This window comes from Callorhinus ursinus, unplaced genomic scaffold (genome assembly GCF_003265705.2).
Source record: "Callorhinus ursinus isolate GAN/ISIS: 27379988/994484 unplaced genomic scaffold, GSC_fseal_2.0 scaffold13, whole genome shotgun sequence".
NCBI lineage: Eukaryota > Metazoa > Chordata > Mammalia > Carnivora > Otariidae > Callorhinus > Callorhinus ursinus.
Genome location: NW_027397075.1, coordinates 28,525,334 through 28,544,321, shown reverse-complemented (window position 1 = coordinate 28,544,321; position 18,988 = coordinate 28,525,334). Strand labels below are relative to the sequence as shown.

Here is an 18,988-nt window from a genome sequence, read left to right as displayed (position 1 = left end):
AGTATTTAACTAAAACGTATATTTGATCCATCTGTTAATTACCATGATCATCTTGACTATGGGAGGACAGTACTATTGCCTGGCACCTTTCCAACTCCTTTTTAGATAACTAAAAAATGTTATAGATGTGACAGAGGAATTTAAAACTAGGATCCTAGAGTTAGAATGACAAGAAATACTTTGAAATTTTTTTTTTTAATCTATGCCATCAGTGGTACTGTCCATTAATTGTAAAGTGAATATACTAGTCAGAAGTAGCCACAGTCTGTGGCAAAAGTCGAGAGCTAGATAGGTTCAGCTGTAGCTAACAGTAACTTGCCAAAAAGTCCTTCAGAAATGTTCACCAATATGTTCACTCTGTGAACAGGTATTAGAGATATACCAGTAAAGAGGTCACAATCTTGCTCCTCAGGAGTTCATGATTGGAGGAGGAAATAGACATTTAAAGAAGTAATTATGAACAACATAATGTTATTTTATCCTTTAGAATTTAATGTGAAATTAAATTCTATTTGTTTAGAATTCAATTTAATATTTAATATTTAATTTAATATAATAATTTAATATAATTTGTTTTCCCTGGTAAACCATTTCAGTAGTTGGGAGACATAGCTTTCTTTCCTTCTGAAAAGTGTTTATCTCAAAAAAGATGTAGTGAAAGATGTCATTTTAATGCTTAACTACCTATCATTAGTGCTGCAAGTAATTATAGCCACAAATTTTAAGAGTTGAAGTCCGATTGCTTACCTAAATTCTGAACAGGTATTTCTAATGTTCCCTTTGACCCAAACAAAGAACCTCCAAATTAGTACTATTATCTGAGGGCGAGATAGTTCCTTTATAAGCTTACATAATAATACTTGACTATTTGTTTTCAATAGGAATATGATGAAGAATGGGCTAAGAAAATTCAGAGTGAAAAGTTTCGCTGGCATAACTCTCAGTGGCTAGAGATGGTAGAGAGCCGTCAGATGGATGAGAGTGAGCAGTACTTGTATGGTGATGATCGAATTGAGCCATACATCCATGAAGGGGATATTCTTGAAAGACCTGACCTTTTCTATAACTCAGGTAAGATGATAACCAAAGCAAAATTAAACAGTTTGTGTGCTATCAATAGGGATTTTGGTCGACCAACCTTGCTCATTCCCAAGCTTTGGAAGTACTTCTTGTAGTATATAAATGGACTTCTGCAAATGATTTCAGAATTACCATCCACACACACCATGCAAACCTATTAACTCACCATTTTTTTTTCCAAGTTAGTCTTTGATGTGATCTCCATAAAAAAGGTTGTACCCAGGAAAATCAATTACTCTTAGTTTATTACTTTCTAGAATGTATAACTTAAAATGACATCCTCAAGGTTTCTGACTTCTGTTTGAAAACATGATATTCATTTTTCTCTATTTGGGGTTTATTTAAATGTATAACTTAACTAATTTATGTTTTGTTTTCCAATGTATTTCATTTTGCCATGGTTTTGCTTTAATTTCGAACTAGTAAACTCTACTTGGTTGGGAAGATTTAGACACTTTACAGCAATAGTTTTATCTTTTTAACTCTGCTAGTGTTTTCAGGGTAAGATTTAATTTTTACATAAATCATACATATATTATAACTGTTGATTCTACCATCCTGCCTTTTTCCAAGGATGAGTTTGGCACAAAGATTGGTAAGTTTCTGCATATTCTGGCTTTCAAAGTGTTGCACTGTTGCCAATATTGATATTACTTCATTGAACTCATTTAGTTGAGAGGAAGAAAAAGATTTCTAATTAAGATCTGTAGCAGGTTGGATATGAAAAGCATTAAGATATTATGTCTGAATTAATGGTTTATTTTTTCACCCTGCTGTATATTCATTCACACTTTGTTTTCATAATTTTGTTTTGTGCAAATTGCCCATAAACACTGTATTATTTTTATACTTAATATAGATACTAGAATCTTGGAAAATTGATACTTTACTTTAAAAATTAAATGGATATCTTCCTAACTGAACTTTACAGTAGTTATGAAATACTGTCTTGTGTTTCAAACCAGATGGAGTAGATCATTAATTTCAGCCAACCAGAATATCTTAGTTCAGTAATGGCAAGCAGCTGTTCCTTACATACTCAGATATTCATGAAGTAAAATAATGTAAAATATATATGATATGAATTTTTTTGTTAACAGGAATCAGAATTCTATGGAATCAGGTTTCTTGCTTTGAAGATTGATAGCTACTTTCCAGTGTGAATCAATTACTAGTTTCCAAAACTGAATAAAACTTTTAACCATCTCAGTATTCAGCTTTGTTGTTTAATATGATTAGAACTAAAGAACAAACTTCTAAAAAATTATACCACATTCCCAAAATTAAATCACTTAGGTTAACCTCTTAAAATGAAGATCATAAACACTTTTCTGATATTTTATAATTAAAATGTACAACTTATGCTTTTGTGAGAGATCTGAATTATATATATTTTTTATATATCAAAATCTAGAAGCAGCCACAGCTGATGGAAAAATAAATAAATTTAAGCATTTGAAGAGTGGAATATTATCATTAGATATCCTCATATTTTTTTTTTAAATCTCTGTAGACTGATGATATAGTAGACATTTTTCAGTGGAAGTTACATTGCTATTAGTTTAATAAAGATAAAGGTCTCATATCAAGCCATCTATATTATTTTAGTATATTAATTATTTTACCTAGTTCATTTTCCATGAATAATTCAACTAAATGAATCTTTGTGGTATCTCTTGATATGTGTCATGGAAATCTAGAAAATAGCAGCCTCTTGTCTTTCATTGTGAGCAGTTGCATCTTCAGAAACACCAGAGAAATTTGTAAAACTGCAGATTTGTTTGAACACTTGAACCATCTTATTTAAGTCCCTGGTCCCCATGAAACTGTAGGCTGCTTCTGATAAGAGCAGCCTTAGTAGCTTTTCAGCCACAAAAGTTAAGATAAATGGCCCGTGATTCCTTGGGTCTTATCTTTTATGTTAAAATGAAATAACATTTGTTGCTTCCTAGTCATCAGTATTGCCCTCTATATTTTCAAACTGTTAAATATGTCAAAATATATGATTCTCTCTTGCTTTCATTTTTAAAAAGGATCTTAGTATTGTCATATGAAAATAAGAATCTAGCATCTCCTTTAGTTACAGTATTTTTTTCCTTAGAGTCTAAAATTATTGTGATTGTAGTCACTGAGTAATTTCCTGTTGCATCATAAAAATGATGCTGTTTGCTTTAAACATGTTTACCCACAGAGGAAGTGTAATTTATAAAGCTGTATTGCTACTACATATTTCTAAATGACTTTTTACTTTTTGTTGTTTTTTCATCAACTTGCTGAATCTTATTCTTAGCATTTAATATGTAAATACATTTCTGGAATATGAAGCTTACAGTGCTTTGTTTCTGTCTCAGGATTATTGTAAAACCATAGTTTTCATTTACCTATATGTTTCTCTGATATCTCTTATTAGGTGTAGCCCAGTAAATTATGATTTTTCTATTTTAGTAATTTCTTTTGCTCATTTTCTTCATTATTGATATCTATTTTCTCCCACAAGTCACAGTTTCACTTTCGGCTAGTTCACTAAAGAGCCCAATATTATGTTTTCATTTAACTTAAAAAAAAAGTTTATTTCAGTAACAATGTATATAAGAAGATAATGAGTTTTTGTATTTTTTACCTTTATTCACAATGTCTATAAGCTAGTTTTTTAACTGACTTGCAAAAATCAGAAGGTTGATAAATTACCTGTGCTCACAATAAATTTGCTTTGATTTCATTCTTGCTCCAGTATATAACCCATTTTACTCATTACCATATTTATCATCATTACTGGGAGCACCTCAAAAAGGTGTGTTGTATAACTATGGTCTAAAAGTTTCATATAATTTAATAACCTAAATGTTTATAATGCTCTACAGCTTACAGAGTGCTCTGGTGTATATCATCTCTGTCTTCTGTTTGTTCTCTGGTAGTTTAAATGTTCCATAAAATTCTTTGGTTTGTTGTTGCTATCAAGGGTAGAGTAGGAGCTTTAGAAGGACACTCTTAGATTTATCTAGACTTTATAGTCAAGAATATACGATTCCTTTTTATTACTTCTATAAAAGAATTAACTTTGGATGCAGAATGCTAAGAAACAAATAGATAATTCCAAAGAAGTTGAGGTGTTTGAGCTGAGGATTTAATTAAGGTGTAATTTAACTTTTATTCCTCATTCTAGTAAAAGGATTGTTCATATAGCAGAGCTGCCTAAATTTTGTCAAGACATTATAAAGGACACACTAGAAGCTTTGGTTTACTGAATGAATTGCTGTGCTCTCGGATTATTAAAAATTAATTTCAGAAGAATAAATTTACTCTTTCTTACTTACATAATGTCAGGTTTATTATATTATCCTAATTGTATTCTAGGTTTATAACATTGCTGGCTGAATTTTTAAACTTAGACATTTTTAGTTTGATCTCTTTTTCATGAGCTCCTAGTTTGTAGTTCTCTGTATTCCTTTTATCCTTTTGCTACTCATTTTCCCTTTGAAGACAATGGGAGCTCCAAATCAAAATGAAGATTTTGAGAAATTGACAACAGTTTTTCATTTAATTTCTTCTTAATCTGGCTTACTTCATTAGGTCATATTTCATGTATAAGCTTTTAAACTATAATTCACGTATCTTTTTATTTGGTTGTATTTATTTTCTGGATGTTAGAATCTTTTATGCTACTGGCATGCTGAATATCTTTGTATTCACTTTCAAAGTGTGGTGAATATTTTATTTTGTCACTTTGCTTAGTTGTGTTCCTCTAAAAGTGGCAGATTTCTTAAACTTTGATCTTCAATCATTTGGTTGTAATTTAACAGAGGAACTTACTGATTTTTGTGGTCTTAACCTTGTTAATTTTAGCCACACTCCTAAGAACTCTTCAATTCCTATAAAATATTATTCTAACTGTTTAACTCTCAATCTGTTGTGTCTTGGCATTTCCCATAATTTCATTTTTTGTAACTTTTGGTGTTTTGCTGGTCTTTTGATTTATCAACTTTTCAAAGACATGGAAACTGGACTTAATATTAGATACTTTTAAGCTACCTCTTAAGTGATTAAAATTTACTAAAGTAATAAGAAAAATACCGAAGATATTCGTTAGCAATTCAACAATTATATAATAATACAAATCTTTAGTGTACAATATGTAACAAATAAGTGGTACTGGAGTCATATGGAAATACAAATCACCTCACTTACTCACTTGCCAACATTATTACTTAATTTTACCATTCACTTGATTTGTAATAATAATAACTTTACTCCTCAAATAGATTTTATCATTAATTGCTACCTATCTTTCAAGACTCAAATCAGTTCTCTGCCTCCCTCCTCCCCAAGTAAGATTTTCTGCCCCCTACAGAACACAGTAATCTCTTTATACCATCTTCTGCCTCCAGTACTCATTCAGTACATAACTTTCATTCCTGTTGTATAGCATTTATTAATGAAATGTATTATTTAACTGTATCTTAAGTGTTTGTCTTATATTTCACTTAATCTAAAATTCTTGAAAACAAATTATATATTGCAACTTTTTGTATTTCCCACAGAACCTAGCAGAGTATTATTATGCAAATGTAGGTGTAAAATGATCATCTGGTGATGATCTAAATAATTTGCTTACTATGTGCCAACTTTATAAACAATGTTGTGAGTATGACCTAGCCAACATTTATCTATAGGTCACTTAACAACCCAGAATACTTTCAGAAAAGGAAACTTTAAAAGACCTGAGAGCTTTCCAAGTAATTATTACAAAAGCCACATACTGAAATACATTTCTTCTATGCCTAGGTTAGCCCAGAAACCATTACTTAGAGCTTTTTTCCTCAAATTCTTTTCTTATCCTTAACTTATTCATAATTCTATCAATAATAGGTTATCTAGTTTCTTAGATTAGAATAAATAAAAAAGTAGTATCATTATAAAATCATCAGGAAGCAATAATAAAGACTTAGATAAAGGAAAGGAGCACTTTATAAACAAAGAAAAGAACTCCTCGAAAGCATAGTGGTGTAAAGCCAAATTAGCATAGGTAGTCAAATATTTCTAATAACCTAGGGCATGACAAAAAAGTAATTTATACTTATAATGAAGATTAAGTCATCAAGAAATAACAAATTATGTTCAATATACTTTTTAAAAACACAGAGAATATAAAATATACTTACATTTCTAACCCAAGTTTGTGTGTGTGTTTTAAGGTTGGCACTGAAAGTGTCAAGCATTGCTTATTTAGAAATTAACTTACTTGAAATATTTAATTTCTTAATTATTCTACACAAATGAAGCTGTCTGGGTATAAAATGTTGCTCTTTACTGACACCATGCTATTTAATGTCTCCCTGTCTTTATTCATTGTTTCCTTAGCCTTGACCATCCTTACTATCCTACACTACCTCACCTCACCCCTTATCTTTTATCTATTTTTTACATAAGACTGTAAGTCCCTTGAAGGTAGAGATTGTCTTATTTATCTCTGTGCTAGTATAGTACTACCACATAGTGGGTGCTCAATAAATGTTCACTTGTTTTGCTGCATTGTTGTGAACACTTAAGTATGTACGGTCTTCTGCTCATATTCCCAGAGAGAGTAGCATGTCATGCTAACATTTCTCTTTTAATATATAGATTATTTTTTATTGTGTTGCTTGATAGAGTAGTTTCCTTTTTATTACCTACCAATATGTTTCACTACTTAACAATTTTCCTTCTTTCTAGATGGATTAATTGCTTCTGAAGGAGCCATAAGTCCAGATTTCTTCAATGATTATCACCTTCAAAATGGAGATGTAGTTGGGCAGCATTCATTTCCTGGCAGGTAAATACTTCCAAGAAAAATCTAATATATGGTGTTTCCCTTGTTTTTGAAAAATGGAATTCTCTTCGCTCCCCCATTTCTCTATTTTCATTAAAGAGGAAAAAATCCTCAACATTTTCAAGAACGTGCTTGTTTGATATTAAATTAACTTACGGAGTCACATTTTCTGTATTAAAAAAATGGAGATTGCAGATCTGGAAAAAAAAAATGCTTCATCACTTTGGAAAATACAGGCTGTCCATTGAAATAGACAGTACCTTTGCCAAATTAATGAACTAGATTGTTTCCTAAGTGTTTTCCAAAGCCAGTAAAATATAAGAACACAATACATTATTTTAATAATTATTCAGACATCACTGTTTTTCAAAGTTGACATTTTGATTCAATTAAAGACTATTCTTCCCTGCATGGTATACAAATAAAAGATTTAAAGAAAAAAAAATACGGCATTTCGGCATTGTTGTACAATTATAGTAAAGTTTCTCCCAGCAGATATCTCATTTCATTACTAGTGTCATAGATTTTTAAAATTTTATCAGAAAGTGTGTACAGTATTTTCCTCTTCATATCATTCTTAGAGGTATAATATTTTAATTTAGTCTGACTTGAAATTTCACATTATACTGGTTCGATGAATAGGTGGAGTCTTAGTTGCCCTTAAGACTCTTTTTTTCTTTAAAAAAAATTGCAACCAATATGTTATAATTCTTAATGATCACTTATAATAAGCCATTTTAATCCAATAATTATTGCAAGCAATATTGATCATCTATTGTGTATAATCTATTTTATGAGTATTCTTCATTTATTTTAACCTACACAGCAACATTTTAAAGCAAGTATTATTATAGCCATTTTACAAAAGAAGAAATCAAGGCTCTAATAATTTAAGTTTAACTTGTCAACTCACAAAAGTAGGGTGGTAGAGAAAAAATTTGTACTCCGGTCTATATATCTCCAAATTTTAGGTTCTTTCTAGTATAACATGATGCCTAATTTGGAAGGAAACATAACATACTAGAGTGACTTCTTAAGTGTTTTTGTCTTTTTTTTTTTTACCACAACTCACATGAAGAAATACATTTCATATTGCAACCTAGTGCATGCACAAAGATATGTTTATATATATGTTTATATATTTGTTTATATACACATATACCTATACATATAATAAAACAAAAAATTTTTTAAATGGTAATTACTCTTAGTACCTGTAATGCACTATTCTGTTTCATTTTTGAAATGCAGATTGCAACCTACTATATGATTTCATAGTTCATTGATGGTTGTGACCCAGAGTTTAAAAGCATGTTGAAAACTTAGGAGTATTACATGAAACACAGTATAACCTTATATATAGTTAAGTATTCTGTAGTGGACTTTAAATAAATAATAACACTTCAGAAATAGTTTCATTGGTGTACTGGATTTTCATGGTGAGAAACTCTTGCCTCAGGACATAAAAGTTAAACATAGTTAAATATCAGAAAGCATATGGCTTTTGATTGCTTCTGATGTTTCTGTCTATATTAGCTATAATTATTTAAATAGAGGCTCTGTTTAATCATTGTAACTACTATACTCCATCATGTGACAATTCACTGTAAAAATGTTTTCTGAAACATAATTGGAAAAGGAAGAAGTGATTTGGGTGTATAATCCTAATTATTTATATTGAAATTTTTGCCGATAACATTACAAAATTAATTATTGTGCCATTTATGTTTCACTATGAACAAAAACATTATTTTGGTATCTCTGGCAGATATTGCCAATCTAAAGAAAGCAGACTAATACTAGTCATGCATTACTAATTTCAGAAAGACTTGCTTTCATTTTTTTATATAATTATATGATTAAGAACCTGAACACTTCGATTAAAATTGAGTATTCAAAACAGTGAACTTATGAGCTCAATTCAACAAAATCTCTCATTTCTGGTTTTCAAAAATGGTCATTTTATAAAACAATAAAAGTGTTTTAAGAGATAGTGGTATCTAATGAATAAATTATACACTGTGTCCAAAGATTTCAGGATTTTATTCCCCAGTTCTGTTAATAATTTTTTTTTAAAAAGACTTTGGGAAAGCCTCTTACCTTTGTACTTTCAGTTCCTTCTCAAGGGTAGAAATATTTCAGTTGCTTCTTTTACATCATAAAAGACACATCACAGTTATGTTGGCTTAAAGGATTAGCTAATAAAACATACTATAGACTATTTTTTTCAAATCAAAGGAGTGAAATACTTACTTATTATAATCATTTTGATTTGAGAATTGTTTGACCTGTAAAAAAAAAAAAACTTCCCCTGAGAAAGTTAAGTCTTTCATCTCTTGTCTTCTGTAATTTTTCAGGCCTTAAATCACATAACTGTATCCTTTTCTCTTTTTATTTCCAGAAGAAATAATTTACAATGAATTTCCTTAGTTTTTTTGTAAGTTATCAAATAAAAAGGGACTGTAAATTGTATCAGCAGAGATACAGAGAAAGTATACAGTATAGCCCAATACTCATAGTTGCTTTTTGCTATAGTTTGTTTTATTGACCTACTCTGGAATCATTTACTCTTTCTTTTATTCAGTCATTTTTGGTTGGTTAGGATTCTCTTTTAATAGGATTTCTGTGCTCTTCTTTGATAGTAACAAACTATGGATCTTAACTCTGGCTTACTTTTTAATTCTGCAAAGATTTAAGTATTTTAAATTGCTACATAAGTACTCACATATTTGGCATGATCATTTTGCTGCATACTGTCCCAGATGTGAAATTTTAAACTAATGGTTACCTTTCAGCTTCTGATATCCAATAGGTAAATTTAAAGCCTATTAGATCACATAACATTGCCTTAAAATACTACTTTTGAAACTTTTTACTTTAAATAGGAATATTTTAAACAAAATAGGAATATTTTTTGAGAAATGTGAACAGAGAATATTGGACTCTTATTCTTCATCTTCTTTGGAAAGATGAGAATATGTGGACTTAATGGGCAACATGAAAAATTTGAGTTAATAATGAAATTTGTAAGTACAATGTCTTGATTGAGTTCTGAATATTGAAAAAAGTTTCTTTAAATACTTGTAAAAAGAGGAAATGTTACCTATTTTGAGGGTTTTTTTCTTTAAATCAAGGAAATTGTCCAGATGACTTAACAAAAATTTTCCCTGTTCTTTGTCATATGTCTTTTATAAATAAGCACTGTCAAGTTACTGGGAAGAAGAATTTTTTAAAAATTAATGTATAAAATGTGAATTTTTTCTTTACCATTGTTTTTAATGATTTGAGAACGTGAAACGATATGACAGTGCCAAGTGGCATGCTCTTCAGCCAGTATGCATGGCTTCTCAGTCCTTGTGTTTTTTTAATATATTAGTTTTAATGGGTTCAGGTAAAGTAGATGATCCCAAGTTCCTGAAAGGTAAAAAATAAATTTCTAATTTGTATGATGAGGGTTTTTTTTTAATTATTCAAAGAAAAATTCTTCACTTTATTCCTAAAATGACAGAGTTTAGTAATAGGACAAATAGGTCTAAAAATGGGGACAGTAAGCCAGATTTAGAGAATGGTTTAAACCATTTCAGTTGGTATTTTTCTTAGTGATTTAAACCATTAAATTGGTATTAAAATCCAAGTGATCCTTCTTAATCTGAAAGCCTACACTTTTGTAATAAACCAAGGCAGTTTAATTGGAAACAGTAAGTTAAACTCATCTATCCCATTCTGCAGAGGAGACTGAATGTTTGATAAAATAGATACTGGCAGTTGGACAGCAAATCCTGGGTTTTAGACATGTGTCACTATCAGTTAGAACCTCTTGGTGCCAGAATTTCCCAACGTTTAGAGGTGATGCAAAATCCATTAGGGCTCCAAGGCATTAGCTATAGAGCTGCCAATCCCAGAGGGTTAGATGTAAATCTCCCCCCCCCCCCCCCCCCTCCAAAAAAAATCTGAACTGGTGTTAGAAAGTAAAGTGGAACTTGCTATTGAAGCTAATTAAAAATAATAGGAGTAGGACTAGCTTTTTTCCCCCTTATATACAATATATCCACACCATATTTTTGGACCGTTTTTTTTATTATAACTCTTACTTTTCAAGACTAACAAGAACCTCATGTTGAGTATTTTTAAACTGCTTCCAGCTTTTACAAATCAGTTTTTGTTGCAGTAAAAATGGTCCATTTTTCTTTTATAGGAATCCAATTTTCATAAACTGGGAAAAAAATTGCAGAGACTGCTTAGGTTTCCTTGGGGCTTTGAAAAATATTTTTCAGAGGGCCTGGAGTTCTTTGTGGTTGGCACAGTGATGTCATTTACTGACCGTTTCACTGGAGTCAAAGATGAAATAGATGTGTGCTTTATCTGAGCCATCTGATTCTTACACTTTCATTTTCTGTGTGTGTTTTAGATAGCCTGCTTCATTCTTTCCCTTTCTGAGAATACTTGGGCATTAACTATTCTGTCCATTATATGTATTATATATTATACATACACACTTTTTATTCCATTCTTTCTAATTTATTTTTTTCAAACATTAAATCACAGTTGAAATGATAGTTGCCCTTTTTAAAATCATCCTGAGTAGAACTAACAAATTATTTTCTTAATATATAAAAAATAATCTTTTATCCAAATTTTTAAATGTGTAATTCTTCCTGAGACAATGATTCTACATGTCAAAATTAGACTTATTTCTTTAGCTCTCAGGCCACTTTAATTATACTCAGCTATTTAGTCCGTTTTTCATTTGAAAAAAGTAACCTCAAAATTACATATTCTCTGTCTAAATGTCATTGTGTAGTGTTTACAGAACTACATATTATTCTTAGAACAATATATTAGAGTATTTCAAAGCAGTTATTCAAAGGAGAAATCAAATTATTATCTTTCTTAGAACCCTTCATTTGGCTTGTCAAGAAGTTCTTTTATATTGAGAGGAATGTAAATATGCTTATAAAATACCTTCTTTGATAAGTCCCATATCAACTTTCAGTGATAACCCATACTCTTCTCTTCTAATAAAGTTTTAGTGACCTTCATTACTGAGTAAGTAGTATAGAAATCATATGGAAGGATCAAAAGAAAATGAAAAGAACCTCCTAGAAATAGCTCCGTTGATACACATTGAGACCAGCCATTTGTTCAGCAGCATTTTAGGAACTAAATGAATTGGTATATACTTATGAAATCTCTTAAAGATAGTCATTCAGTAAAATACTGCTTTATTTACTGTGCTATTAAATTTTTATCAAAAATGGTTATACTTTATTATTTATTCATTTATTTACCTATTGATTTTTCTCAGAGGAGAACATTCATGAGAAGTCTTTAAAAAAAAATCTCCCGACTTTAGTAATTTTTTTCAGACATGGTGGTTACAAAATAAAGGAAGCAGATTCCATTTTCACCTTCAATTGCCAAAATTTTTTTAATCCTTATACCCACCCATAGGAGCAAAGTAGTACTCGGATACACCTCTGTGGGAATTTAAATGGATAAAACCTTTGTGGAATGTATTTGGTAATAGAGAACAAGATCCTTACATTGTTCACTTCCTATAGCTCTGTAATTTCATTTCTAATGATTTATCCTTATGAAGTAATTAGAAGTAAACACTAGATAAATAAACTATTAAAAAATAAGTGTTTGTGTCTCAAAGTGTAAGTGTAGTGAATGTCGTGTACACCTATTGTGGAGTAAATGTTATTTTTAGCATCTGCTTTTGTGCCACATGATTTTATTCACAGATTAGATTACACCAGTGTTCTGATTTAAGAACATAAATATGAAGGTCAAAATAGGTAAAAATAAATATATTTAGCAATAGATAATCACTTTACATAAATTCTCCACTTTTTAAAGAATTGATCACAGAGATCTTTTAATTTGATTTTTCCTTATTGAAAATTCTTTTAAAAAATTGTTATTCACCCCTAATGTTTTGATAGCATAAAGTGAATATACCACTGCCACATCTCTGATTTCTAGTAATGAAATTGGACAGTATGTTTGGAGTGTTTGGTCATTCCATTTATATTTCTTTCCATGTATTAAAACATTATGACAAGAGATTCATTGATTTAATATGTAAACATATTTTCATTTTAAGATAAGCCTATTACTAAAGAGTATATAATATTAAAAAACAAAAACTTACTGAATGCTTTGTATATGCAAGGCACTTAACTATATATCTTATTGACTCTCTGTTCCTTTCATACACATTTGCATAGGTCCCTAATAATTTGTTCTTGACTGTATCTAGTTTCGGGTATTTTCAAGAGTTACTTCTCAGTTTAAATGCAATTTTGTGAAGTCATGATTAAAACACTTAGAGTAGAACCTCTGTATAGAAGCTGATGGAGGTTGGGTAACAGACAATATTCTATTTACTTTTTAAAAGTTGCTCTGTGTCGGTATTTGATTTGGTCTAAAAATATCTAGATATGTGTAATTTTTATTATAATTGTATTAGGTTATCCAAATAGCATTGTTCTTAATATATGTAAACATGTATTTCAAGCCTAGTAATTAGTGCTATAATAATAATAATGTAATTATAATAAGAATTTTAAGTTCTTCCTCCTTTCATCAATATTAACCAATCAGAAATGTATGGTGAAATATCTTAAAATGAATAAAACCATTTATAAGAAATAATACCATGTGACAGGTAAAATTTTATCTAAGGTAATGAAATTTTACTTTTAAACTTGTGGGATGGTGAAAACAGGAGAACAAGAGTGGCAATAGCTATGTAACACATTCTGTTGAGAGAATTAAACCAATGCAAATAAGTGATTTTTACACTATGAGACTCTTGCTGTAACATAATTCTTACATTAAATTTCATTTTTCTTTCTAAATACTCCCATAGCAATTCTGCCAGTTATTTTTTTACTTCAGAAGATGGAATGTCTTAGGACCCTTCTAAAAGTTTCAAGGAATAAAATGGTTCAAGGTGTTTTTTTTTTTTTGTCTAAATCAAAGTATACAGACTAATAACTTGCATTTAGTTAGCATTTATATCTCATGTATTTCATTTGATCATCAATAATGTGTGAGGTAGATAAGGGAAAGAATAGTATCGTCCTCATTTTAACATATGTAGAAAGGAAGGCTTAGAGATTTTTAAGGGACTAGTCCAAAACCACATAGCTAATAGTGAAGCCTTTACTGTTATACCATTATGGCCTCCAAAAGGCAAGCAAATTTGTTAGTCTAACAGTGAACTGTGCTTTAGAGTGTCTTAGAGTAAATGTTATTAAAATTCAGAGTAAGATATGTGGTTTTTGTTATGCAGTACATTGTTTACCTACTTTATTTTAATACATTTGACACTGTTTATTACAAATTGGTGCTTCAGATTGCTTGGAGGCAAGTTGCTAAAAATGTATTAACACACACATTTAAAAAAAAGAAAAAGTGTGTTAACACATTAACTAATTAGTTCATTACTATTAAATTCTCGTAGGTACTTACTAGTTCATTAGGTTCTCCACACAGAATAATCTACTCATGTAAAAAAGGAGGATGAAATGAGTAAAATAATCTCAGGCTATAAGTTAATATCTCTTACAAATCATTTATTTAGCTAATTAACCAATGTAAATGTTTATATACATGATGCTATTATTTTATGCCTATACATGAATCCTCATATATTAGTATTACTTGTCTTATTTGTTTAGACATTTTATAGAGACAGCTTCCTTCTAGCCTTGAACAAAGGCAAGGAAATTTGGTTCTGCTACTCGGACACTAATGATTTGCATTTCCCAAGGAGAATTGAATTAGGTTTTATTAGTAATTTGGGCCCATAACTTTTAAGGCCAGATTTTATTAGATTATCACACATCAGCATTAGCAAATTGTAAACTTTACTGAAATATAGAAATACAAGCCAAAATTCAAGGCTTAGAATCCTGGAAACTTGGGAAGATGTTTTATCCTAGAGAAATTATACTCCTGACTTGGAAAAATATTTTAAGTGATTTACTTTCCTTTGGAAATTTAGAAGCAAGAGAAAAAGTTGGCAATAAAACTACCCTCGTTAAGTTTGTGGTAATTTTCAGTCTGGTGATCTGAGCAGAGTTTTTGGAGGCATACATGTTAGCTGTATATAAAGTCCAAAGATGCTCCCAAAGAAAACCAAATTTATTGTCACTTTATTTCGGACTTTTATTTAGATGAAATTCAGCGTGACTGAGTCTATAAATTAGAAAAAAAATAATCTGACTATGACTAGATCCTATAAAAATGTTAACACATCAATTATGGTGTAGCTTTGTACTAGAAGAAATGACATGGGAGTTAATCCAGTCATGACTAGGAAGTTAATTATATCACCACCTTTTAAGAGTGATTATCTAGTGTTAAAGTTTATACATTTTTTATATGTATTAATCACATTTTTGTTGACTCTACAGATATATAAAAATTAGTTGTAAATTTAAATGGAAAGAAAGTAGAAAGTCCATCAGCAGATATGACTGCTTTTATGACATGCTCTTAGTTTCAAAAAAATGAGGGGTTTTTTTGAGGAATGGGATTTAAATTACCATTTTAAAGCCTTGCTTAGTGACATTCTAATTAAAATAACAAAATTGTAAGCAATTTGTTTGATAAACACCACCACCCCCTCCAAAAAAAAAAAAAAAGGAGAGAGAGAGGAAAACACAGTGTGTCATCTCTTATTTCCTATAAATCTGGATTTGGTGACATTGAGTTTCCTCCTAAACTCAGAGATATTTTCTAATTTAAAGTTGATTTATTGTAGCTCATCTGTGTTTTGATTAACAATATGATTTAAGTATTCATGAACAATTGTTAAAAATTCCTTATATTAGAAATGTTAAATCAAATATTTTTTATTTATTTAAAAAATATGAGGTCTAGAGCCTATAGGTTTTTAAACAATATTAATTAATTCCCATATTTCCCATATTGCCCATAGTCCTTCCAGATGTGCTATTACAAATAGCTTACCCTTCATATATGAACCATATGGGTTCTGTAAACTGATTTGCACTTATTTTGAATAGGAATTGTATAGATTGCAGATGAATTATTAAAGTATATGTATAATTGCCAAATAAATCTGAAAGCAAAATATTAAATTGTAGTAAATGAAAAAAGAATGTGCAAATGAAGACCTGCCTGCTTTAATAACTTTAGTGGTTACCTTCTCAGTTTCAACCAAAAGAAAAGAGTTGCCTTTTTTAAAAAATTTTTTTGGTTATTGTGTTTAAAAAAAAGGGGGGGGTCTATAAAACTGCTTACAGAAGTATCTAAGACAAAAACAAGGAAATATAATGTTCTAAACTCAGCCGGTCCAAACCACTTGAGCAGCTATGACAGCTCATAAAACTGAGAGTAGTTTTTAACTGGGCTCTGTTTTACATTGCCAAAGTGAATTTTCCTTGCAGGAAGTAGCCAGAGGGTTTATTTAGTTTCCAGTCCATGGCTTTGATCTTTCTGTACTGTCACATCTCGGGTTACATAGCCCTTTTTCACTGCAGTAAATCTGCAACAGTTAATGAGAATAAAATTTCCTCCTCCTTACTGATCGCATGCTGTTAAATGCCAAACCACAGCCAACTGCATATTTGCAAAATTTTAGCTACAATATATGAAAACAGTGCAATCAATTTAATCTTGTTGTCTTTGTAATTCATTTTATTGGGCTTTCTTCCTTTTTAAGTGACCTACTTTATCAAGTAAGTGGTTGCAAAGCCAAACCTGGGAGAAAGATTTAGAATGTTAATAAACTGAGAGGCGAAAGGTGTGCATGTGTTGAGGAGGGGTGAAGAGGTGGGTGCACATGCTTGTATACCACCATTGAGATTCAAATTGAGTCCCCTTTAATGCTTTTGAAACACCAACCCTTCCTTTCTCTTCAAATAAAATAAGCTAATTTGTTATTACTTTATGTTGTATGTTCCATTTTAACATAAATTTTTACCTAATGAGTTTATTTAATAAGTCAGAACATTATTTTTCACTTTTGATTATAGAGAAGATTCTATAGTATTTAGGGGAATTTAAAGGATTTCAAAAAAGTTGATCTCTATAAGAGCTGTTCTCAAAGTAAAAACTTTTTTTAAAAGATTTTATTTATTTATTTGACAGAGAGAGACACAGAGAAAGAGGGAACACAAGGAAGGGGGGAGTGGGAGAGGGAGAAGCAGGCCTCCCATGGAGCAGGAAGCTTGATGCAGGGCTCCATCCCAGGACCCTGGGATCACAACCTGAGCTGAAGGCAGACGCTTAAGGACTGAGTCACCCAGGTGCCCCAGAAATAACATTTTTATAAGCACCTACTGAACTATCTTAATCAAATGGGTCATACTTAGTAATATTATAAATATCTGTTGAGTAAACCAATGGAAATTCAAAATCACATTAAGCAAGCTGAATTTTATACATTATTAAATGTATATATCTGCATACTGAAGTATAATAAAATCTTATATTTTTTTATTTTCTTTTTTGGCTACAGTGAAATCTCAGTTGAGGCATTATTTGACTCAGTTAATATATGTTGTTAACTTTATTTCACTTACACCTTTAATCTTTTCGTCTGTCTTATTTTGTAGTTGGCAACTGGAATTTAACTTCCCTCCCAAGAAATTCAAACTTAGAGGCCATTTTAGATGATAGCCATTGATAAATATACTCTATTAATACTATATGATTATATAGATCATATTTAAATATGTAAATATGATATATTATAAAATAAATTAGATAGAAAGCTGCCTTTAGTTTCTCACCATTGAAGTCACAGTTACTGTTATAGCCATCTGCTTTCACAGAGTAAGGCATTTCTACTCTCATAAAAGTAAAAATGTTGGGCATAATACACATTCATTGATTTAGATCACTATCATAAAAACCATGACTAAAAATGAATTGAAACTCAGAATATTTCTAAATTGGAGGCAATAAAATCACATCTCCTGATAAAACAGAGGGAGGACCCACTTTGGGAAAAGTGCCAGTTGTTAGTTACCCCAGTAAGAAAGGAGGGTAGGAAAGGAGTGGCTTGAAAATTTTAAATGGCCCTAGGCCTTTCCAGCAGGTGTTATATATAATGTAGAAGTGTTGAACTTTAAAATTTTAGTTTGTTCTCTTGGAATTACCGTGTTTTCCAATAAACCTGTCTATGTGTACTTAAACTGTAACATCATAGTTTGCAGGTGAAAAAAAATGATTGAGACAAATAAAATTTTAGCTTCTGTATCTGGTAGGGAAGGCTGTTCTATAGTCTGTTTCTTTGTTTTTCTGCAACTTTAAATCTGCATCAGACCATTAGTCCATAACCCACTCAAAATTCTCTATTTGAAAGTCCACAGAAAATTTCTGCACAAAGTAAACATTAATTTTTTTCAAGTTTTTGTTCTTTAAAAAAGAAAATCTTAACTAAGTGAAGCTGCTCAAAAAAGTTTGTTTCTAGAACATGAACAGTCCGGTCCAGTTTTAAATGAAACTATTGGAAAGGAATAGAAACAACACAGCCTTCAATACCATACAGACTTAATCTTTATTCGAATTGTCTTATTTGAAAAGTTATTCTCTGAAATGGTTTCGCATCTGTCTACAGTCAGATATGTTGATTAATAGTGATGGTATTTATTGAAAAACATTTGCTGAGTGCCAGGCAGTATGCTGATTGCTGCTTATTACATTCCTTATCTAAAATAACAGCTCAGGGAAGAAGACATTATTATTAAGAAAACCAAAGCTTATCAAGTTAAGCAACTTGCCCATGGTTATCATTCCACCACTTAATCTCTTATTTTTACCCATCTTTTTTTCTCCCTTCTGTTACAGTTAAGGAAGTGTCCTTTTTTTTCAAAGTCCAGTCCGTTTATTTGCTCTGAATTCCATCCCTTCTTGCCTCCTCAGGGACTTCTTCCACACCACCCTTCTTTCCCCTCTCCTGGGTCAGTCCTGCCAGTTTATAATCATAATCTGGAATCCCCCTAGTGAAATTCTCTTTGGCCCCACATCACATTTTACCAACTGCTCATTTCTCACTGCTTTCATGTAATACTCCTCAAAAGACTCCCATCTACCCTTCAGGTTCTTCAGTCTAGT

General features: G+C 30.7%; 1 protein-coding gene across 4 annotated transcripts in view; it reads left to right on the top strand.

The window, feature by feature from the left end:
- KIFAP3 (kinesin associated protein 3) overlaps positions 1–18,988 on the top strand; it is a 223,801-nt gene that overhangs the window by 175,173 nt on the left and 29,640 nt on the right. For all 4 annotated transcript variants that reach the window (XM_073900002.1, XM_025877952.2, XM_025877955.2 and 1 more), the window contains 2 exons: positions 882–1,071; positions 6,790–6,889. In XM_073900002.1, the coding sequence (XP_073756103.1) occupies positions 882–1,071; positions 6,790–6,889 (290 nt within the window). The remainder of the gene's footprint in view (positions 1–881; positions 1,072–6,789; positions 6,890–18,988) is intronic.